We start from the raw sequence: 25513 nt of genomic DNA, 5'->3' as shown, positions 1-25513 counted from the left end.
GTTGATAAGAGTGCATAAGCTTTTTTCCTTTTTGGAACACAACTCATGCTCGTACTTTTGCAAATGCCTAAATCAACTCTGTTGCTATTGAAATATCATAATTAATTGTACCTAGTGTGTGTGTGTTTGTGCGTGCGAGCGTGTGTATTTGCCTTCCACGTGTTTTCATTGCGGCAAAGAGCGCACCGGTAAACGATGGCAAAACTTTTTCGCTCAGCAAGATCAGCAGCAGCAGATATTCGCGCTCATCGAAGCTCACTCCAGCTCCAGCTGTTCACGCTCTCTACCTCGCTCTCTCTCTCTCTCGCTCTCGCTCACGCTCAACCGGCGACATGCATTGCGCTCGCCGCAAAAAAAACTGTAAAAAATGTATTTATATGTGTGCGTACCGGTGGTGAAGTTTCAGTTTTGCTTTGCTCAGTGGCTCGCTTTGTGCGTTGCGTTTATTCGGCGTTAAGCTTTCCCATCGAACGGTCGCGCGTGTGTGTGTGTGTGTCTGTTCCAGCCAGACAGCCAGCCAGCCCAGCCTGCTAGCTAGTTAAACACTAGTTAGTTTCGCCGCGTTACGCAGCTGTGACAGTCAACAAAAGCGCTGCATAAAATCTGACTATAAAGATTTGATTATTGTTGTCGTTATTTGTTGGCCGTTGATCGTTCAAATCACGCGACGCCCGCACACTTAACGCCGCCACCGCCGCCGCCCACCCCAAGTGTTGATCCTCACAGCCGCCTTCGCTCTGTGTTAGGTAATTAAAATGCAAACAAAAAATATATGAAAGTTAAAGTTTAATAAAGGTGCTTTACAGTTTTTATATCCAAATCAAAGACAAGATATATGCACATACACATGCACATACACACAAACTTATGCACACTTAGAGCCAATTTATGTGCCTGCAGTTAGTTTATTTGTTCTTTCGCTTTTCGTTCAGTTTTCGTTGACATTTCTCGGCTGCTGTCGTTGCTATTGTTGTTGCTGCTGTTGTTGTTGTTCGCCTCTTCTTCAGACTCGTTTTCGAAATTCTTTTTTTTGCGCCCCGAAAAACGAAAAAAAGATTTGATAGTCGACACAGTCGTTGCGCAGGCAGCCAGCACGAAAGATCTTCAAAAATTGAAGAACGCGGCTGAAGGACTTTCTGTGAATAATAAAACAAAGAAATAAAAGATCATTGAAATTGTGCCGGTGCAATATAACGATATATATATATATATATATATATATTTGTTATATATATGTATATATATAGAAACAAGCTAAACAGTTGTGTGTGCGTGTTTGTTCAGATACAAATGTATCTTAAGCATATATAGAAAACAAAAAGTGTGCAAAAAAAACCAAATATCAAAATCAAAATTGTATTAAATTTTGTGTGTGTTATGTGAGTAAAATTGAGCAAAAAAAAAGTAAAGAAAACAGAAGCAAAGCATTGAAAATTGAAAACATTTCGTCTTATCTAAGATCAAGGTCTGCTTGCTAATGGATCAGCAGCCTTTGAGTCAAAGCGTGATAAGGCAAATAAATTGAGTGCCTTGTGAGACTTTTAATATGCATATATGATGTGTATATGTAAACTATATGTACCCAAGTTGTGCTGAAAGCCGAGTTGTAATTCGAAATCTGTGTTTTATGCAATTTGCCGTTGCAGTTGTATCTTTTATTGCCTATAATTTTCATTTGAGCTCTCTTTGTTTTTGCGGTTTTTGGCGCTGAGATCTACAACCAAACTTGACCCTGTTTCTCAAGCCGTCAGCAACAGTTATAGTTATATAATTGCCAAAAAGCCACGAAAGCAGACCACACGAAAGACGACGCTCAATAAAACAGCGACCCGCTTTAACCCTACCGGGCCACTTGGCCACTTAAAATTACTTAAGCGCCGCAACAACAATAAAAAAAATTAAACCTTTTTTTCCTCTCTTGCCTCGCAATTACAAAAAAAAAAATTGTGGGGAAAAAATATTCGTTGTGAAATCTTGAGCAGCTATTCGCGCGTTTATGATGAGTACCCTTTAAATGCACTCAAGCTAAAACTCTTTCATATATAGCCAAAAAGATATATAGAAAAACCTTAGATTATATATATGCTACAGCTATTTATCTATTTGTATCTTTGGTTCTATTTTCTATGGCGCAAACAATTCTTGCATTCGTGCAGTCAAAACACTCTTTCGAATACTTTGTTAAGTGTTTGTTTACACTTATTGTCGGCCTATAAATAAAAGTTTAGTTTATGCAATTTTTTAAACACTTAACCAAAATATAAATAATATGTGAGACTGCGGTATGCCTGACTGGGGCATGCCCTGTATACTTTTCGAATATCTATGTGCAACATTTAATGAGTCATGCTTAAAAATAATGTGTGGAAAAAGCTTAAAACTTAAAACGATTTCAAGATAACGAGAATAAGTTATCGATAACCACACTTGACAAGCTCTTGGTGCCGAGATCGACATGCTTAGATCAACTCAGTCAACTCAGTTGTTACTCCAGATCAATGTTATGTTAACTCTATAAAGCCAGTCATGCCTACATTTGGCTATTTTATATCAATTTAGAAACCCAACATACCATGCTTCACCATTATCTGACCATAAATAAGTCTGGTAACACTTATAGCAAAAACCGTTTGAGAATTCGATGCAAGACATTGTAAATTTTTACATGTGATGTGGGCGTTGGGCGGAAATTACGCAACAGTTGTCGTTGACTGGAACATGCTAGTAAATTATACATATAAACATATATATATATATGTGTATATATACATATATTTACTACACATACATATGTGAAACACAGACCGACTCGAAGGCAGGTGCTAATTTGTGTGGCGCATAATTCACAGAAATGTGCGAGTACGCGTTCAAATTTCAACGAAAACTTTTTATGGCCAATAACTCAGAGCTGCAAAAAATATATATACTCACATATATATAACATATACACCTCTATAGTTGAGTATAACTCTTTCAAAAAGTAGCAGCAAAAGCTAAAAAGGAAAATGTTATCGATGACGCCGATGCCGGTGCCGACGCTTTAGCTTATCTCTTATCTTTGCCATTTGTAATATTTGCTAAAACTGGGCAAAAGAAAACGAGCAGCAAAGCAAAATATACGTATATATCCGCTGAATTGTTGTCTGCTTTTGGCAGTGCAAATTGCATACGATCGCTTTGACGTCAGTTTAGAAGGCCTTAGATCGTTTATCTAGAAGGGAGTTGCTAATTGACGAATTTGTGGTTCTCCAAAAGGGGACTTACTTTAATTTTCAGACATTTAAAAAGCTTATATAACATGTGCAGGTATTAAATATCGCAAAAGCTTTTCGTGTTTACTTTGTGCTTCTTCCTCTTCGACTTTTTTCGTGTCTACAATTCGAAGGAAATAAAGAAATACTTTATCATATTTTCAAGAAGTTGCTTTTTTGCCATTGCTTGTGTTTTGTTACCTTTGATATTAAATATATTTTCTATTGCATCGATCATTTATGACGAATGAATTGAATATTTTGATGAAGTAGTTCCGGAAGTTTTGAATTAAAAAAAAAGTGACGAAAAACTTAGAAAGCTTGAAAAGCGCAGGCCAAAGCAAGAGTAATTGAAATTAAAAAGAATATGTTTAAATCTGATCTTAAAAATTAATATAAAATATATGATAATATTTAATATATAATTAATTTTAATACTAAATATTTTACATATTAGGGTATTTCGGAAATATTAGTAACAGGCAGCAGTAGGCTTAGTAGACCCCAAAAGTATGTATATATTCTTGATTGGATTCCGAACGCATTAAATAATAGGAGAATCCATTTTGAGCATTGCTTAGGGTAGCTCCTAGTCGGGCACTACTAGAGAAATAAATATATTATTGTTATAAACAATGGTTGAGTCAACTTATTATATTAAGTAAGTATATATCTCAAGCACATATAGATGTCTCTGATAGACGGCTACACGATATGTATATATACAATATCTGTGCCAATATATTCAATGTACGTATGTCCATATATATGTATATTGTGTATCGAATATATATTTAACGTTAATTTAAGGCGCCATCGATTATCGCACAAGCCGTTTGCATCGTCTACCAGAGTCTGGAAGCATCAAATTTCCACAGTGTTCCATTGCGTCTTTGCAATCGGAGCGCCGCGAGCCTAACGAAACTCTATGCAGTCGACAACCAACTGAGAATACAACAAAAAATAGAACTACAATAAAATATTGTGTAAACACAAGTATTTTTTTGTCTGCATTTCGGTCGATATGTCAACCTTGTCCCCATTTGATAGAGCTGCAGCTGGGATGAGCAACCACCCAAAAATACAAAAAAAAAAAAAAAACAGATTGGGCTTCTTACATATGTCTTTGTCGATAAAGAGCGCACTTATCAGCGCACAATCAAAGCAAAATGCGCTTTCACAACACAAGATAGAAACAACAACAACAACAACAACAATGACGGCGCTAATTAGAACTCGGATAAATCCCATAAAAATAATGCTCCAGCTCGAGTGGCTTTCATTTGAATATGCGTGTTTATGCGTCTACTTAGTGCATTTTGTCATTTGAGTTTTTAATTTGGTGGCAACAAATTTTCGTAGGGCTTAGCGCCAAGTGCACATGACTTGGCCAGAGTTGCCAGGCATATCTATAATTAGCAATTGTCTAGCGTTTCCCCCAACTACGATAAGATAAGCGGACTCGTATGTTGATAGCGGAAAACAAGCAAAAAAGGCGCAGCTCGACTGGTAGATGCTCTGTAAAAAAACATACAAACTATACTATTTTAGAGGCCTAGTGCTTTGCATCTCTGAATATCTCAAGTATTGCTTACGCCAAAGTCCCTTTCTTCATAAGGTTTCTCTTCAAAGAAATTTCATATAAAATTTCTGCGAATTCATCGATAATACTTAAGAAACTGATTTTTATATTCAATTTCTGAACTCTAGCTTCCACAATCTCTGCCTTTCTTGAGCACAGCAGAGACTGACATATCTAAAATATTATTTTTGAAATCGATAACTCTTACAGTAAACTACATACTAAAATTGAACGCCCCAGCTCTTTTAGTCTCTGCAGAACTAATACAGTTCAATTCTAAATATATGTTTTGTGATCACATCTGTCAGCTTTTGTTATGCTATTGAAATACCCTGATACTACCTTAACACTGAAATATACATTCATTTCTGAAATATTTGTTTACCCATTGGCAAATACTTGAGCTAAACACGTGGCGTCGTTCTGCCCTTAGCTCTATCTCTCTCTCTCCCTGTTTCTCACTCTTCCTCTTCCGCTCTACTCTTGTAAACAAATGCAAAAAATAATAATTGCTGAAAGTATTTTTCTGATATTTCGAAAAGCCAAGCAGTAGGCTTAGTTTACATCTGGAAAACAGGTGGCCCTTCGAGAAATGTGTTGAGCTGTTGCCGTTTGATTAGTTCATCAATGTGAAATAAATTTGCATTTGGATATTTATAGCCCACGCCAAACAATTTGGTCAATTGGCAAAGGCAAATCAAAGGCAAACATGAATGAGGCGCGTTTTTTTCATTTTTATTTTTTTTAATGTTTTTCATTTTTTTCTATATGCATATATATAGACATGTATATGTGTATATATTTTATTTTTTAATATTTAGCGTATGTGCGACCTCGTCTGGTATTACGATTGCGTTGGCTGCACCGCTCGCTGATAATAATGCGGATCGATTGCATTTGGGTCTGCGGTGTTGCACGCGGCGTATGATTAATCAGCTTTAGGGTGGGCTGTGTGTCGATGGCTGTTGTTGTTGTTATTGTTGTTTGTCGCTTATGTTACGTGACAATATGTGTTCAGCACGCTCAACGCATATTAATCAATATTCAGCCATAAAGCACAAGATACACTCACGGCTCATTAGGCCCGTTGATTTGTATGAGAAATGCATTCGCCTTTTTTCATTGTTTGTGTCCACGCACAGCAAATGGGCTGCTTAAGCATTTATCATGTCAAATTTATCATTTAGAGGCATCAATAAAATAAAAAAAGAGTTGTGTAGTTGGAATTGTAGAACTAAAAGAACTTTCGCTAGAATTGTTTATGGTTTAGAAGAAGTTTGCCTGTATCTAATCTTCTTTTAAGTAAGTGGATAAGAGTTAACCATTTTAAGCAGGGTATGAACACATTTGGAAAATCTGAAGTGATTGGGCTATTCTGATTTCAGGTTGGGCTTCCTTGATTGAAGCTGCAATTGAACAAGCTCAAAGATTTGTTTGATTGACTGAAGATATTCGAGTTATTAGTATTTGTATATACAAAAGCTGTCGAATTATAAGCATAAATTAGTATTTAAATTGCTATTAAATTGACTTATTTTGTACAGCTTACTTTGAGCACGTTCACTCTTTGAACGACTGCTTAAACAGCTTGGGAATTTCAAGCTAAGTCTCTTAACATATGTAGCGCAAGGTTTTATTTTCTCATGTTTTCCATCTTTCTAAACATATTTTCTCCCATTTGTAATGCTATTTGCTTTGGTGAAGAAGAAAAACTTTCACACTTCATTGCCAAAAGTGATTGCAAGCAATTGTGATTTGCAAATGGCTTAAATTAATAATGGAAGTCAGCTCCATGGCAGTCAGCAGTCGCAGTCAGCAGTCGAAGCAGTCGAAAGCAATGACAAAGTTCGTTAAAAATGAATTTAGACGCTTGCAATTAAAGCGCTAATTATACACAATTAAAATCAAAGTCAGGCAACAGAGTAAAACACAAAAAAAAAAAAATAATTGTTGATATAAATATATAAGAAAATCAAATCACATTGTGCAAGTCATTTGCAAAATGCAAAATGCAAAACAACTGTCTGTGTCTATATATAGACTATATATACTCGATGGCCTATGTGCTTGCACTTTCGATTTGTGGGCACACGAAATTTACATGCCTATATCGTACGCTGCACTGCAGTGGACAAAGAGGGTATATTGATTGTATGTAACAGGCAGAAGGAGGCTTGATCGGGCCCATCAAGTTTTTGTATACCTATTAGGCAGGAGGTATAGATCAGACTAGAGCGAGAGAGAAAGAGCTAGATACTATAATTAGAAATATTAGAGTCATCTCCTAGAGATAAGAGACAAGAGAAAGAGCTAGGCATGGTAAGACATTATAGACATCTCCTAGAGAGAAAAGTCTGTCGATAACTTGCAACATATTTCGCGAGTCTCAGCTAAAACTCAGTTAAATAAATCTGCTTGTTTCTTGGTATATCTAAATCTCAAGGGTATTCCTTAGTCGAACACTCCCAACAAGTGCACTTTTACTTGTTTATCTTTGCTGATTTGCTTAACTAGGGAATGGCATCCATTTACGTCTTATAAAAGGTAAACTAGCTAGTATATTAGCATACTTCACATACATATATATGCATTTAGATATATATAAATGTCTATATACATCTCTAATCTCCAAATTGAGCTGTTGGCATTGGCATTTGCCAAAATTTCCAAAAAATCAAAAAAAAAAATCAACAAAATCTCGCGTCTTGCCAATTTGGTAGCAGCTCCAAACGCATCGTTAGTCTGGTCAACTGCAACACACGAACATGATCATGATCAACGGCTCAATGATCGTTGGGCCAAAAAACCAGTTGGCTACAAAAACCAGAGAGCTGAAAAAAAGTTTTTGCTATTGCTTTTGTTATGCCGCCCCCCGATTGAGGCAGCCATTCGGCCGGCCGGCCGGCCGGCAAAACAAAAAGTTGGCCAACAAGTGGTCATAACTGTCAAATGATGCTGGTCCCGGCCAATTGCCGTCCTCCTCCTTTGCTGCGCTGCTACCCCTGCTTCCTACATCTTAGCCACCTTAATGGCCAAGCCAAGTCGTGCGTGCTCTTAACGTGTCAACTGCCAAGTGGCAAGTCAAGCAGCAGGAGGAGGCACACACACAGCAGCCGCACCGCAGCAACCGCAGCAGCACCTCGATCGACTCTTTGGCATCATCAACTGCATTCGACAGATGCAGATACAGATACAATATGTATATATATATATATGTATGCATATATATTTATGCATAGTTTATTAAAATGCTACTAAAACCTAACCGCAGGCTAATTTGTCCAAGGCTCCACACTTAACTCAACTCCCCTCTCACTCTCTCTTTCTCTCTCTCTCTCTTTTACTCTGTCTGTGTGCCTGGCAGTTGTTGTGGCTGCTTGTCTGGCTGGCCTTCTACTTCTGTTTGCCACAGCAAATGGTCAGTCGTGCGGCATTGTCTGCACGTGTTTGCAGCTACACTATCCTACATACTACCATCATTTCTTTTTGGCTACCTAAATTATTTTTCATTCTTATGTAATTTGGTGAGGAATTTGCTTTTTTATATATATATATCTACTTGCTAAGAAAGTCAACTAAACTTTATTGATAAACTCTTATCAAATTCATCCACTGCTTCCATTGCTTAAAACAACTTCCAAGTCATTCGCTCTGTCAATGTCAGTTGCTTTGTAGCTTAGTGTTACACAATGTTGCACAGTGGTTAACACATACCCACTCATAACATAGTTTACCCACATACATATGTATCGACATATATCTGTGCAGCTAATACAACAGACACGAATCCGGCGGAACGCATTGGCAGGTGCAATTGGCGAATAATTTCACGCTGCAGTTGAAATATTTATGGCATGTTGAGAAAAACTTTATTGCCATACACAAATTGTTGCTGTTCACTGTTGATTGAATATTGAAATCGAAATCGAAATCGAAATTGATAAATTCTAATGAAACTGAAATTTGTTGATTCGGCTGCTGCGACAAAATGCAATTAATCAATGTCACTTCTAGAATTGTTTTATCTCCTCAATGAATACGCAAATAATTTGCCAATTCGCATTAACCTCGATAATTAACTATGCTGTGACCTGGATTGTTTCGGAAACAGTTTGAAGTGTTTATCTCGTGATTCGTGACAAGGTCTTCCAGCTAGGTAACTGTTATAAATAGTTGCCACGTAATAGTTCAGGCGAACTTCCCTCCACAAGAAAGACCTAATAATAATAAAACCCACGCAAAGTTTTCGAGTTTTTTTGTGTGTTAGACGCGCTCATGAAGTGAAAGTGAGTATATTGGGTTTGGAGTTCGTCAAAATGAAATTTAGTATATATTTATATACTTATGTGCAGATTAGTTTTAGAAAGCGTTGAGATTTGCCTGTGGCCAACTGTGATATAACTATAGTGTTAAGGCATCAGTTAATATCAGTTAACAGATTAAATTCTTATATCGTGTAAGAGCTGTATCTTTCACAATTTTATAGAGCTAGATCTTCAGCTTAGTTTTGATCTGCCCTAAAGATAGATCAAAAATATTATAATCAAGTTAAGGCAGATCATTAAATACCTTCAAACCGAGAAAGATAAACCTATAAATTTTATGGTACTTTATGAACCATAAGAGAGTATCCTGCAGTTGATAACGCCCGTTTGCAATGTTCTTACTGCTTGTCAATTAAACTTGTTGATTTCATAATAAATGTCACCCAAAACCGAAAAACCCAAAAGCGAATAAAACGTGGCTATCTCCGGAACCACAATGTGTGCGATCATCTAGCCACAAGCTGTTCCCCATTTGTCCATCTGTTCGTTGTTCGCCAATTAACGCAGCAGCGTTCTGATAATTTAGCTTAACTATTTAGTATTAGCAACATAGCTGCATATATCGGTTTCTATGAGCTGTATTTGTTGATCTATCTCGTGCTTGTCTATTACGTAGCGCGTCTCGTTCGAGAACTTGTTGAAAATGTAAACAATTAAAAAGCATTGATCGACTGACTAACTGATCATTTCAAAATTAACATGTTTCTAATTATAAAAAAAATCCAATGAAATATCTATTTGCGCTGAGCTCACTTCCTCCATTGAGAAACTAAATAACGTCTTTAGATGCAGTTTAGACAATATTAAATAGACACTGCTACAGTTCGATTGATTACATGTCTATGGCTAATTACTTGTTTCATTGTCATTGACATTGAACTTTGAGTTAAGTAATAAATCTAATTAGTTATGAACCGATTGAAGCTGTATGAGAAACAAGCTCTGAAATAGATATTTAGCTCTATAATTAATAAGAGATTGGTAATCCTTTAATGTGAGAGTTATTACTATAGATCTCTATAAGGGCAAAGATCATATGCTTTAATTAGATTTATTAGAAAATGGAAATTATATATATTGATCAGGACGATGGGCTGAGTTGATCTCATGTATTTAAAGACTTGTGCACACAGCTGGATGCTGTCAGTAAGCTCGGAAAATTTGATAAAGAAATACCATCTAGTAGAAAAGGTATTCATAGAGAAACGCAGAGTGATTGAAGTAACAGCTCTGCAAAGTGTTCATGGTATCTACTAGTCGTGCTCTCCCGACTAAAGCACTCTTCACTGTTAGAAGATATAAATCTGTAGATTTATAGCGCAAACGTTGTCATGCAACAAGTTTCAGAAACCTTTGCAAATATTTTCCTTATTTAATATATAATTTTTAAGCTGGTATATTATAATAGATACTAAAGTTTATCTATCTTTAAAATGGGACTATGCAAACGATTTAATAATATATATTGTTTGCTTTTCAATGTTTGCCTTACAATTCATATAATCACAGCTTATCGGGCAAGCTAATAAATATATATTTATATCCATAAGATAACATCTCCTCATTTTACACAAATACGGAAGCAAATTTAGAGATAATTAAAAAGACTATATATATAAAATATATCAATCATCTTAAATCGAGAATCACTATGAAATGCTTACGTAACACATGTCATACACTTAAGACCCGCTTTCAACTCATTCAAAATTTGTCGTATTATGAAAAAGAGGGACCTAAATCCATTTTGCACTCATGGAATGACAAAGAAATAGATACTTATTTTTAGCGCTAGCCAGTTAAGTTCAAATCTTTATAGCATTTGATTGCTATTATATGTGTATGTATGCTTAAGTCGTTTTTAATACTCTAGCTGCACACAATGGGGGTATTATTTAGAAGGTGGGCTTATGAAACATGATGATCAGACAGCAAATTGTCTGATCAGGCTAGGCGCCCAATTGAAAAGTTTCGCGGAAAAGTGTCTGACACAAAGTGCAATCCCATTTGGCACTAATCAACGTGCTCTTGTCTACAAACAAATCATCAACAATGATGATCATCATGAACCTCATCATCTCATCATCATCATCTGCATACGAATGTATCTATGCCAATGACAATGAGAGACGTTGGCGTCGCAACGCTGTCAACGCGCCAAAAAAAAGAGAAAAAAAAAACTTTGGTGTGGGTGTTTCGTGTTCGCCCGCTGATCGCCAGATTTGCAAATATATATATTTTTGCATATGTATATATATGTATAAATATATATATACAGCCACAACCGGACTCTTGTTCAAAACTGAATTAATAAGAAATAATCAAACACTTTTATACCCTAAATAAATTTTAAATTGGAAGCACGGGGCATATTGATTATATTCAAGTGCATGCAACAGGCAGAATAAGGTGTTGTTGAGCCTAAAAGGTATTTCAATTCTGGTTCATTTGACATTTGCCACTAGGTTTATTCGTCTATTCGAACCTATAAAATCTTGAAGATTGATCTCTTAAGATTTATCAATTAATCAATTACTTTACTGTTTTGTCTATAGATTTTTCGAAAGTATTCTCAAATATTAAGCTCTTCACTCTTTTGACACTTTTTCTCGCTTTTCACCCACAAAATCGAATACTACAGAAATAAAGTTTACTTCTATATGCCTTACGTAACAATATTCTACTCAGTATTTGATGTCTGCTCATGGTGATCAGGGTATTTTCAAGTCGGTTACTTCCATCTAGCGCACTATTGCTTATTTCTTTTATTGAATTGTCTTGATTTCTGGTCGCCTTTCGCCTGTTGCAAGCGAATGGCTTGCGTGTCTCCAGTTGAGACCTTCTCTCAAATGTGTCGCAGCTGTTGCCATGCAATGCGATCTATAACAAAAATATATGATCTGGAAGAAAATAAAAGAAAATAGAAAATATAGAAGAATGCATTAGAATAGCTGGCAAATACTTGAAATACTCATGCCAAAGGCACAACACATTTAACAGTGTCTGCTATATATATGCAGAGAGCTAAAAATCTGCTCAATTTTTCAATTGTTTAATTTATAGAGAAATCAAATTGAATATAAATTTTAATTGAAAAGAGATTCACGAAAATCGAACTGTTGGATATGAATATTAAATTAAATTTAATGTTCACTAAAAATTGAAAACAGAATTTTGTTTGTTGCAAATATTTTAACTTGAATACATAAAACATAAAATCTAATTTGAATTTATTCTAAGCATTTTTCCTAATGTAGAAATAATATTTATTTGGAAAAATATCTTAACTTGCTGGTATTTTCAGCCCTAAAACTTATAGTATATAATTAATGGAGCATTTAATATTGAAAATTCATGGAAATGATCTTTTTACTTATATCAATACATTTATATATAAATATATATACTATAAATATATATATACTATAAATATATATATACTATGTATATATATATGCTAAATCATTCAGGAAATGGCTTAGTGTTGCTTTACTTATTTCTTTTTTTATGTAAATTGTGAAATGTGAGGGGCAAAAAGAAGAAAAAAACGAATATTTGCGTTTACATTTACCTTTCTAATTGCTCGACTCGACTTGACTTTCTCTACGGTTAATTCCCGACTAATCAGAAATTATGTTTTGGGGTTTTTTATTTTTATTTTTGCTTCAACCTCTCTCGCTGTATACTTGTTGAACTTTTAAAATGCATTTAGTAATATGTAATTCCATATATATATACAAATGATTCATTTACTGACGCGTTTTTTCCCTCGTACAGGTTTACAGATTGATTATAAATTGAAATTTTACAAATGCCATATATATATATGGTATGATTCAGTTTTATGGGGAATTGTCAATATACTTGCTAGCGGAACGTCTGTTGGCAGCCGGCCAAAATACCAAGTGTGGTAAAAGGGGAAAATGTTTTTCAGTTGTTGTCGAAATTTGGCAGCGCGTTCTTGATTTCATTTGATTGGGTTCAAGTTCAATGGAAACTGTGTGCCTAACAAATCGTTTGATGCGGGGGCCAGGCCAGACCAGGCCGGGTAAACAGGGCGAATGCGTAATGTGAGTGTTTGAAATTAAAATAACATTTGTTGCTATCGAAATGTATGTGAAGTGGAATGAGTGATATATAAATTAGTTAGGCTTATGTTGCTGCTTAAATATAATTACAATATTCATTTATTGAAATGTTTTTTATTCAATTTTGAATTGCACAATAAACTATTTCTTCAGCATAGTTAGACTATAATAAAACAAAATTGAGTGAGCTGCGTTTATTTCTTTTAATGAACATTTTATGCCTAACAAATTGATTGAGGCGGCCAGACTGGCAAACAGGGCAAATGCGTAATGTGAGCTGAAATTATTGAGTTTTAATTTTATGCCTAAATATAAAACATGAAAAGAACATTTGTTAATGTATGAAATGAGTGTGAAATGAATTAAAAACATTGACATGAGAATCTTAAAGCTATTACTTTCAGTCATTGGAAGTGTCATATAAGTCATGCCTGTTTGTATGACTCCATATTGTGTTCCTGTTTCGTATTTGTAGTAATTAAGAGTTGGCATTTTGCTTGCCTCGCATAATATTGGGTTATCGTATCTTATGTATTATGCTTCCTTATGTCAAGAATAATCGAAAGCCATTATATTATAGATATGAAAAAAGCAGAAAAGCAAAATAAGTTGAAGACAAGATGAGATAAAGTTTAAGCTATGTACAATTATTTGTGACAGCCTTTTATTTAAGTAGAAACAGACAGAAACGTCTGTCTATGCTTGGAGTCGAAAGCTTATTTGTGTGTGTGTGGCATATTCAGAGTTCAAAGAGCTCTTGGAGTTCACTATAAAAGGTCAAATGGGTTGGAGCTTGTGTTGGTTTCTTTTAAACAGTTTCAAGTTCAATGGAAATTCTCTGTGTCTAACAATGTTTAAACAGCTGGAAACGGGGCGCATGCGTAATGTGAGCTTAGCAGCTGTCTGAGCTGTGCCCTGGGGGGCTTTAATTTCTTTCTTGTGGAGCATTGACTTCAAGTGCCCACGTTTTTTTGGCTGCGATTTACACTCAATATGTATATATATTTATATATAATTGTTATCGGGCACAACACTCAACTTTTTGCATATTTTACAAATTTTTTTTGCATTTTTTTTTGCTTACGCTTTGCAGTTTTTTGCCATTTGCTGGCCTCAATGCCTGGTAGCTCGACACTCACATTTAAGTTACGTATGTATCATATATTATATATTTTAAAGATTGTTCGCTTATAATTTAATGTTTCGTGGAAATCAATCAAACACTTGAGCTGCGTTTCTTTTTGGCTTTTTATTAATAAAAATGGCTTTTTAGTCGGTTTCTCGTAAGGCTCAGTTGCACTCGCTTGGCGTTGCCAGACTGAACGAAATTTGCTTAATTGGCAAATTGAAGTCGTCTTTGCAAAATTGGCATATTGATAATTTGTTGATAATGCCAGGGCAAAAGAGGCAAAGCCGTGGGGGCAGGCGAGCTAGTCAATGAATTGGGTCATTAGACCCCACAACGATGGCTGTTCGAGTTTTTTTTTTTTAATTTTGTGCTAGTCGAGCGAGGTGACGAGAGCATATTGGTTTCTCTGGATTGGATATTTTATATGCATATATACTTTATATATATATGTGTTATATAGCGTGCTGAAAACTCTGATTATGTCCATTCTATAGAAAAATATGTAGCGTATATATCGAAAGTAACTATATCCAATTTTGAACTGTTATTCGACTCTACAACTAACTTCATAAATCATCTGGTTCACTTCTTTGAACTAACTGTTTATTCTAACTAACTAAACTTAGCTGTTCTATAGCGAACGAGTATTATGCAGTTGGTAGCGCCCAATTGCTATATTTTTTCATTATCTTTCTTTGTTGCTTGAGGTAATGAGCTCAAAGCTAGGCTAGAGATCGAGAACAAAACAAAATTGGCATATGCTAATTGTCTTTAGTGTGCCGCTTGTGTGTGTGTGTGTGATATACATGTGCGCGTGTGTGTGTGTGCGTCTATCTGCCCACAAGCTGAATGTCCGCAGCTGGTTTTCTATGACGACATGACTGTGTAAAAATTCACAGCAACGCCTTGAATGAAACGCCGCGCTATTTTTATATTTTATATATTTTAGTTTTATTTTTAAAAAGGTTTTTTTTTTTTAAATCAGTTGAGCATTGCCTTTTAACTTGTCTAGCTCACTGAGTCATGAGTTGTGCCGTTTGTTTCATGGCTTAGACGTCATCTTGGCAACAAACGAGCTTGTCTTATAAGCTAAACATTGTCTGTCTGTATCTCTGTGTGCATGTGTGTGTTTGTGTTTGCGTGTATGCAGCGCAGGTAAGACAACAAAAATCACCTGATGTTTTAATTGCGGCGCGTCATCATTTCGACTGCGTAAACGCGGTCAAAAGCAACGCAAAGACAACGCCAAGAAAGAAAGAGAGAGGGAGAGAGAGAGACAGAAGGTGTGAGAATGAGAGAGGGAGTAAGTGAGAAAGAGTGTAGGGAAAATGAAAGCAAATGGCAAAAAGGCGCAGCTATAAAAGAATTCTAAACGCTGTAGTTCAATAAACCACGACTTAACGGTAATCCGTAAATCGCTGACTCTACAGTTCGTACTATAGGAATATATACATAACACATACGTACATAATTGTATGTATACTTTTGTTGATCACTGTATATATTATATTTTGCATAGTCAATTGGCAAACACTTGATTCAAGCTGCCGCTAAATTGAGCTAAGGTTCAGTTACTTTATATATATGCATATATGTATAAACATATATTTCATCTATTTATAAACCGTTAGATAAATAAAATTGGCGAACAAAAAAGAAGAAGCTTTTATTATGTGCCGGCGCACGGTGAGCGCGATTTAAGTGTGCCCATAAAAAAGAGATTTCCACAAATTTAAATATGCACACACGATACACACACGCACACACACACACACACTCTTGTCTGGCGAAATTTTGCAAATCGCTCGCCACATGATGTGATTTTTTACGATTCATTTTTTTATGTTTTTGTCAACACTTAATTCTACTTACCATATGACATACACATGCATATAAAGCTCAATATATTTGTATACCCTTCTATATATATATAGACATATATGTATATTCCTATTTATATATATATATACATACATCTACAAAAGAAATGACGAATCTGTGTTATATATCATTTGTTGTCCCATTTATATTTGCACTGTTCTTTTTTTTTGTTTTGTGGATCAACTAATGACCGACAAACATTCGGGTTGAGTAGAAGGCAAAAGAGTGACGATCCTCTTGAGTACCCTATAAAGTTGAGGCTTGACAAGTGTACTAGAAGAGTGAATGAAGACCCATGTGTACCCTGTAATTTTGTGTATAAAAGATAGATTTTATTATTAAATAATATTTAGTAAATAATAAGTTTTTTGCTAACAGATTTTTAAGGCAAATATAGCTAAAAAAAACTTTATTATTTTATTATTTATTTATTTATTATTAATCATATAACTATCAGGAATATATATTTTAAAAGAGAATATAGTCCAAAAATGTATTGCAAATTGCTTGATTTTTTCTTTATACTTGATTTAAGACTTAATTATTATTACTATTAAAGATTGTTTTACCCATATTCAATAGAGTTTTGTTTAATAGGTTCTCTAGATATCTCAATTACTTAGGTTTCATGTCAATTATTTAGTTCATAAATTCACAGCCTTTCAGCACATATAACCAGTTTTTTTCAGCTATTATAAGTAATATTTTTATTGTTTTTTTTGTTTAAAGAAATTTGCATTTAATTAAACAATAAATTTAAATATAATATAATATAAATGCGCTGATGTCTATATAGTAGCTATAACGTTCTAATTTTAGATACTGAGATACTTTGCACTTTTCTGCTTTCAGTTTATTAGGCTAATTAAATGCTTCTTCAGGTTTGCTCGAAATCTGTAACAAAAATTAAAAAAATATATGAATATTTTTATATACACAAATAAATTACTTAAATATATATATAAACATAAATGCTTAAAATATAATACTATTTAGGTTACTTTTAGTTTATTAGACTCTTAATTATAGGTATAACCATTTGCTTTTTTCAATTTTAGTAAGCAAGTATATGGGAATTTGACGTAAATATCATAGTTTCATATACCTATAAATGTACAGGAATATTTTTATTAAACTGCATATTAATTAAATTTAAAAAAAAATGAATAGTATAACAGTAGAAAAGTAAAATAGTAGAAAAGTAAAATATTAACATAATATATTATAAAATTATATTGTCTCTTATACAATGCTGGTATAGTAGTCGTATACAGGTGCCTATTATATATATTAGTCTTCCATATCAGGCACACAGCATTTACAGGGTATTCAAAGGCTCATTTCTTTGTATAACAAACATGATTAGTTGTCTTTCTTGTTAATGTGCTTTGCTTCTTTCTCATTTCATTTCATTTTTTCATTTTTTTTTTTGGAAGCATCGAGTCAAGGTTAGCCGCATTTGTCATCATTTAAGTTAAAGGCTAATGTTGTTGTTGATTTCCTTCAATTTGCGAAAAAAAAAGTAATATTTGTTCTAAGTCGAAATGGCATTAAATGGCACTTGACTCTCGCGCGTTTTCAGCCCGCATTCAAATTCTAAACTTTAGCTAATTTTTAGCTTCCTGTTTGTGAATGTATATGTATGTGCATATGTCTGACTGTTTTCTCTACTTGGTCAATTTAAGTAAAATCACAATCAAATTATGATAAGAAACATATTTTTCTTTTTTAAATGCAATTAAGCGCATTTAATTGCAATTTAACGCCAACTTGTTGCTCGACTGGTTGAGCGCAGTTGGCAACCCAAAAATGGCGTTAAAATTTGCCGGCAAAAATTGACAGATTTTGTTTTTTTTTTTTTATATTTTTTTGATAAATGCAACCGCCAACTGTGTCTGCAGTTTAGCATTTCCAGCCGAAGTGAAAGTCTTTTGGCCAAGGCAATTTGTCAACACCAGGCCATTTGAAGAAGACATTTGTGATTTGTTGCGGTTTTGCTGGCAGCAAATGTTGTTGGCTGCCGTTGTTGTTGCTGCTGGTTGTCACTTGTATTTGGCCATGTTTAACCAAACGCAATGACACAATTTGTTAAGACCACATTTCACATGTCAAAATGTAAGCAGCAGCAGCAAGCAGAGCCAGCCGCAGCAGCATTATAGTCGAGTCTGACCTTGAGCCTGACACTCTCTCAGATACATGTGTAGCTAAAGCTCAATTTGCATGCTGCCTTTGGAAGACTGTAATTGTGATTTGTTGTGGCTCCCGTGACTGGTTTTTGGTCATGTTCAAGCAAAGGCAGCAGCAGTAGAAGAAGCAGATGCAGCATCAGCAGAAGCAAAGGCAACAGCGACTGCTGCTTGCAGCTGTGTATGACCTTAAGGTAAAAACAGTCTAAGATACATTTGTATCTTAAACTCAATTTGAAGAAGAGCTAACATTATAGTTCCTATGTCAAACTGCAGCAGTAGCTGCAGATACATTTGTATCTAAAACTCACTTTGCAGTTGGTCATGTTGGGGATGATATTTGTAATTTGTTATGCCTATTTGTTAAGACCGCAAATCGAATGACAAACTTCAAAAAGTCTGACATTGAGTTGAACACACTCTCAGACACATTTGTATCTCAAGCTCAATTTACATGCTGCCCGCCTCATTTCAACCCAGTCATTTGATGACGATATTTGTGATTCGCTGTGGCAATTTGTTAAAACCGCAATTTACAGTTCAAAATGCAGCCTGACCTTGAGCCTGACACTCTTTTCAGATACATTTTGAATCTCCAACTAAATTTGCATGTCTCTGCCTCGTGTTTGTGTGTGTGTGTGTGCCGCCTCATTTCCAGTTGGTATTTTCTGCTTGGTCGCGCTGCCCCGCATCATTATCTGCAACAGCAGCAGCCACTCTGCGCCTTAATTATGCATGCTTGCCACCAATTGTGGCCCTTAGCAGCAACAGCAACAGCAGCTGCAGCACATGCGTCCGCATTTATTTTTTTTTTGCCAAATATATATATATATATATATATATATATATAAATTGGTCGCATATTGGCGCGCCGCTGCGCAAACAGTTGCCCATAACAAAGAGAAAAATATTTTGGGTGGTGGCAAAGCTTTGTTGTTGCCCTTACACAAAATATGTTATGTTGCTTATGCCACGAAAGGGAAGGCATATAACAGCAGCAAGCTCTATTAAAGTGCTCGATCAAATGTTTCATTATACATGAGATTATAACAGCTGTGACATATATTATATTTAGTATAAATAAAAGATTTGATATTTTTCGTGGAATTAACTATTTATGTTTTTTTAGAACTCGCATCGGAAACAGTTTCCAGCAGTCAAAATGTATCTAAAATCGAGCATCAAGTAAAATAGAAATAATCGCAAATATTTTTAGTATTTGGTTGATCTATATATCTGCTATGGCTTTCAGTTGTTGTATCGCTTGAGATTTAATAGTAACACAAAGCAACAGCATTTGGTTGGGATTACGATGATAGGTTTATGATAATACAGCTTGTTAGGGCTACATTTATTTTAAAATATGCTGTCTTAGCTTTATGATGGTTTCAAATTCCAGTTCTTAGATACATATTTTAGTACAGAGCACTGAGTCGTTGCGTGAGCATCAGTGCTTATCTAAGAGCTACAATCTAAATCTAAGATTAAACACAGTCTGCAAGGGTATTCAAACTTAAACAATTCACAATGGGAATGGCAAATGTAATTAAAGTTATATCAGCATGACGCTGCAGACACATAGCTAGCAATAGTTAAATATTAAAAATGATTACAAAAATATCTTATTTAGCTTGGCTGCAACTAAATGTAAATGCGCCACACTTCAATTGAAATGCTAAAAAAAAAGACTGACTATTGTCATTCAGCTGCATATTTGGATATGAAATTGAAGAGAACTTTTGAATTATTCAAAGTGCATCTCGCTGTAAATTTCAAAGTGCAATGCAAATGCAGCTGCATTTGTCTTGTCGATTATTGTGAGGCCTGGCAATCAGTATGCCTCATATCTATGTTCATTTAGGTATATGTATGTATTATTATTCCATTGTTCTAGGCGACGCTTTTTGCGGTCAAAGACGCTGCTGGCTTATCAGCCAAAGCTGGCCTGAGACTGTGGCTATGGCAGAGCGCGAATTGTGCTTAAATTGCAGCCACGAGGCGGACGTCAATCACTTTGCGTTGCTCAACTAATAAATGCTCACAAGCACAGATGTATATATACTCCTATATATATATATATAGGTATATATATATATTCTCACTTACATACATTTACAACGGCTTGAGATTAAAAGCACGCCGCTTGTTAGTCTGACAAAACGTAGCAGCAGCTGCCTCGACCTCAACCCCTTAACCCACACTAAACGGGCTTGATCTTTATCTATATATATACACACATAGATATATATATATATATATCTGAGCATTTAAGCTCTGCTGACAGGTGATTTACTTAATTAAGAGTTTTTTTTGTATGTCTCTCTGTGTGTCTGCGTGTGCTGCAGTGAAAGTCATGTGATAAATGCTTAAGATTTATCAAATTCAAGTGCTAAAAATTAATAACAATAGTTACAACAAATGAAAATGAATGCTTAGCTATATACATAAATTGTAGGCAACAAAATTCATTGATAAGTCAGCGACTTGCGCGTAGTTAGTTGACTTTGATTTGGCTTATAGATAAGTGCGAGCTTTTATATTATTAAGAGAGCGATTGCGTGAGAGAGAGAGAGAGTGAGAGAGAGAGAGGGAGACTATGTAACTGCCTTCTCTTCTCTTACAAATTGCTTGTTGATTAAGTGTTATATATACAAGTAGGCATTATTTGCTGCTACTTTAGATTGTTGATGCAACACTTAACACATTTTTGCGCCTCGGTTAAAATTTCTGTTTGATTAATATTTTATGAGTTCTTTAACAAAAGGTACCATTATCAGACTTTATACATCATTTTTGTTAATGAATGAGTATTCATTATGATGAATCAAATATTATTAGTAACACAGAATTTCTTTGATACATACTAATAACTAAATATTCAATGAATCTCCAGTGAATTACATATTGATTGCTGAGAGCTTATTGAATTTCCTGTTTGACTTTATAAACTTTTATGTAAGCGCATTATAAATTTAATAAATTTATTGAATTTCCTTGTTGAGTTTTTTGTTAGACATTTTTTTTACGATTTCTCTTTTAATGTTATTTAATTTGCAAATTAATAAATTTTTCATAAGAAAATTCTATGTAAAATATTTTCATAAATCTCCTTTCTCTTTTGTACATCAATTCCAAGTGAATATCCCTTTTTGTATTGACAAATTTTAATGTGTTCATTTAATACAAATCTTTCAATTGCCTCTAAGAATTTATTTTCGAGATAAATTGCTTCAGATGGAGGTGAACTCCTGCCTTAGAAACGCTCTGAAGAGCGAAGTTTTGGTAAATTTCCCTTGGAATTTCTGTTATGGATTGCTAGATATGCCTTAAATGATGACTAAGTAAATTTCTCACACACACATTTTATGGATTTACATTGACGACGTTTAAAACTCTTTCAGAAGTGAAGCCTGCCTAAGTTAAGCTCTTGACTTTTCGCTTTAGATTAATTTCCCAGTTGTACGTATCACTCCCTGGTTGCCCTATAAACTTGAAGTAGGTTGCATTTCAATTTTTCAATTTCCTAATAATATTTCCAAGTGCTTTGCACTGACTCATTCAGTTTTACCGCAGTGTAGCGCGTGTGTCAGGTGCCTGAGTTGTTGCTGATGTCACAATCGACGTAAATAGTTGCACACCCAAAATTATCTTGTCGAACCTAAGAACTTATCAATAAAAAATGGCAAAAAAAATGAGAGAGAAATAAAGAAATATTAATTACCCTGTGGGTAGATAAGGTTGTCAATGCCTGGCCAAGCTTAAACAAGTTATAAGCGATAAAGAAATCTAAGCACGATAGCGACTGCTGATAGATATAGAAAAAGTATCAAAGAGAGACAACACACAGAGAGAGAGAGAGGCAGTTACTTATTTAGAGTTAACAAAATATGACGTAACACGCAACTTCCTATTGACAACGCCATTGGCGTTGCGATCAAAGCTCATGGAATCGACTAGATACAGCTAGTTGCCATTGTAGCTTCACGGTACTCGGAACTCTGCAAACTAGAAGCCAAGCAGCTGAATTAATTTTGTTTTTATTTTGCTTTCAATTCCTTTGCAGTCAAGAGCGAATCAAGCATTAGAGATCAGCCATGGAGCGCTTGAACTTGTTCGCTTTACTGGCCCTGTTGCTATGCCTGTGTGCTGCAGATAAACCTGGCGCATACTGTCCCGAGGACTGCAGCTGTTCCCTGTCGCAGCACACACACAAGCCTCTGCTGCACGCCAAGTGCAATAGTACGAATGGCTTGAAGTTGACGGACAAGCCGCTGCCTGCTACAACACCCATACATTCCATTGATCTGTCCTATTTGGGTTTGACGCGTATGGGTCATGTGCTGGATGGGCTGACCAATTTGACCTCGGCGGATTTGTCGCACAACGAGCTGCATGACCTGGGCCATCTGAGTCGTCGCATCAAGAAGCTGAACCTCAAGCACAATCGCTTGACATCGGCCAAGCTGTTGAAGCTGCCGCAGCAGCTGCAGGTGCTCAACTTGCAGCATAATGACATCACAACGCTGCCCATCGAGTTGACACACTTGCAACATCTGCAGCAGCTGGAATTGGGACACAATAATATCAATTGCTCATGCCGCACCCTGGAGGTGCGCAATTGGCTGCAGGAGCGTCATGTGTATATGGAGAAGCCGGTCATCTGTAGCTTGCCAGCGGAGGCGCATGGCAAATCCTGGCTGCAACTGAAGCAATCGGACATTTGCGAAAAGGAGCAACGCGGCTGGTATGCCACGGATGTCGATGAGAACGAACTGATGATGGGCGATCAGCCACTGCCCGATTCCAATGAAAAGGACGAAGAGGAACAGGAACTGGGCAAAGACTATCTGGTCATCGATGGTAAGAAAGCGGTGAAGACACCAGAGCCGCCACCGGTTGTGGAGAGCGATGTTGAGGGTTCTGGCGATTTGACTGAAATGAATATGGAACTGGTTGCCGCTCAACAGGCTTCGGAGCAGGTGCCCGTTGTGGCCGAAGAGCCGAAGACACAGGAATTGGTGGGTCTGCCACAGCACGACGAATCAGAAAACGAAGAAGATGAGGATGGTTCCGGCAGCGGCGGCGGTATGTTGATTATACCACACATTGTCTCGACACACGTCCATACAGATGACTTTGAGCCGCCAGCCTCCTCCGAATCGGAGCATGAAGACAACGACGACAATTACGACAATAAGCCAGTGGAGCAGCCGGCTCAGCCGTCGCCTGATATTTTCCAGAACATTGGCATCTTCGAGGATGCTAACAAGGGACAACCGGACGAGGTTAGCGAGGAGACAATTGTGCCTGTGGTGCAGACTAAGCTCGATACAGGAGCACCAGGCGATGTGGTCACAGACGGTCCCATTGACACGGATAAGACCTCGGACGACATACTCTCTGCCAAGATCGGTAAGAAGGATGACAACAATGCCATTTACTTCCTGCTGGGCGTTATTGCTCTCATTGTGCTGGGACTCATACTCTTCGTGGCCATCAAGCGCTGCAAGTACAACAGCAATGCGGCGGCACGCGATGCCGAGGCACAGCGTCAGACCGAGCTGCTGGACATGGATAAGAAGAATTTGGGCAAGCCCCTGGCACGCAACGGTCACGAGCATTCGCCGTTGATTGGTGAGAAGACCAAGCTGGATGATGCACAGATTGTGAATGGATCAGGCAAAAAGCCGTACGATAGCAAAGATGGAGCTGGACAACAGCCGCTGCTCAATGGCAATGGCACAGCCAATGGCGATGCCAAGGAGGTGCCAACCATCAACGAGCCCGTTGGTGCAGATGCAGCACCACATGAATACTATCCAATTACACCACGTTATCCCACACCACAATCTCCGCGTGCCTCCAAATACGCGCAGCATCCACCACAGGGCGATTCCAATGAGCAGAACAACAACAATAACAACAATGAGCCGGATGGTTCCTATTTGCCTTCCTCGCCAAAATCGGGCCGCTACTCGCCCGTCTATTCACCGGAGACTGGACGTGTCAAGATCAAGCTAACGGAGACGCCCAAGCCGAAGACTCCGATGCTGGTCACGCGCAGCAAATCCAATGCTGGCGATATTATCACAACGCCCGTTCAGGGTGGCGGCTATTTGGAGCCGACGCATCAGGTCAATGGCATTGCCTCACACTGAGTTAGGCACGCCCCAGACAAAAAACCCCTCTCCACCCTCCATTCTCTTTCCCATCAGCTGACAGCCATGTGTCAGGCGTGAAACGTGACAGACAAGTGCCAAGCGATAACACCAACAGCAGCCAAGAAGAAGAAGAAGAAGAAGTAGAAGATGAACGTGCGACAACAACATTAGCATTAAGCTAAGCTTAAAGTGTGGCAATCGATAATCGATAAATGATGATCATTAAATAATTATCCATAATTTGAAAGTAAATTTCGATAATTATTATCGATTATAGATAGTCGGACAGCAGTAAATGGTAATCGGTAAGCGATAATCGATAATCAATTATTTATGACTTGTAAACAATTATCGATAATTGCTAATTGATTAAGCCAGCAATCGAGAATCTATACAAGATTTTCGGTAATCGATTATCCATAATATGTAAACATTTATACGTAATTGATTTGAGTAATCGATGATCGATAAACGATAGCGATAACGGTGCTTTGCATAACAAGAGCAAAAAACAAAACAAATTTTGAGAAAACAGCAACAACAAAAACAACTATTCGTTTTAAGCTCCCGCTTCCCCCTCTTAAATATATTGTAACCATTTTGTAGTTTTAGCATTAAGTAAATTAATTATACTTAAGCATAAATCTAGTTTAATACCAAAGTTAAAAAATATCTTAAATGTAAATTTCCAGCTGCGCGAGAAGAAACAAAAAAAAACTAAATAAAAAAAATAAAAATTTAAAATTTTTTGGGCTGATGACACTTTACAACACTATTTTTTTCTACTGGCAAACTGCATGTGCATGTGCATGTGATGTGCACACACACACACACACTACTTACTACACAAAACTACATAAATACAAATATATATATATATGTGTGTGTGCCTTTATATATATATATAATA

At 36.3% G+C, this 25513-nt stretch overlaps 1 protein-coding gene across 1 annotated transcript; it reads left to right on the top strand.

Annotated features, from left to right (window-relative positions):
* Positions 1 to 448: 448 nt before the first annotated feature.
* On the top strand, positions 449 to 25446 carry LOC115482729 (protein windpipe). Its single transcript, XM_023317231.2, has 2 exons — positions 449 to 746; positions 22506 to 25446. Exon 2 carries the CDS (start codon positions 22537 to 22539, stop codon positions 24598 to 24600), a length of 2064 nt encoding a protein of 687 aa, XP_023172999.2. The 5' UTR covers positions 449 to 746; positions 22506 to 22536; the 3' UTR covers positions 24601 to 25446.
* Positions 25447 to 25513: the final 67 nt, after the last annotated feature.

This window comes from Drosophila hydei, unplaced genomic scaffold (assembly GCF_003285905.1).
Source record: "Drosophila hydei strain 15085-1641.00,03,60 unplaced genomic scaffold, DhydRS2 tig00008127-arrow-arrow-pilon, whole genome shotgun sequence".
In the NCBI taxonomy this organism is placed as follows: Eukaryota; Metazoa; Arthropoda; class Insecta; order Diptera; family Drosophilidae; genus Drosophila; species Drosophila hydei.
The sequence above is the reverse complement of the archived record's forward strand: the minus strand, read 5'-3'. Positions and strand labels throughout refer to the sequence as shown.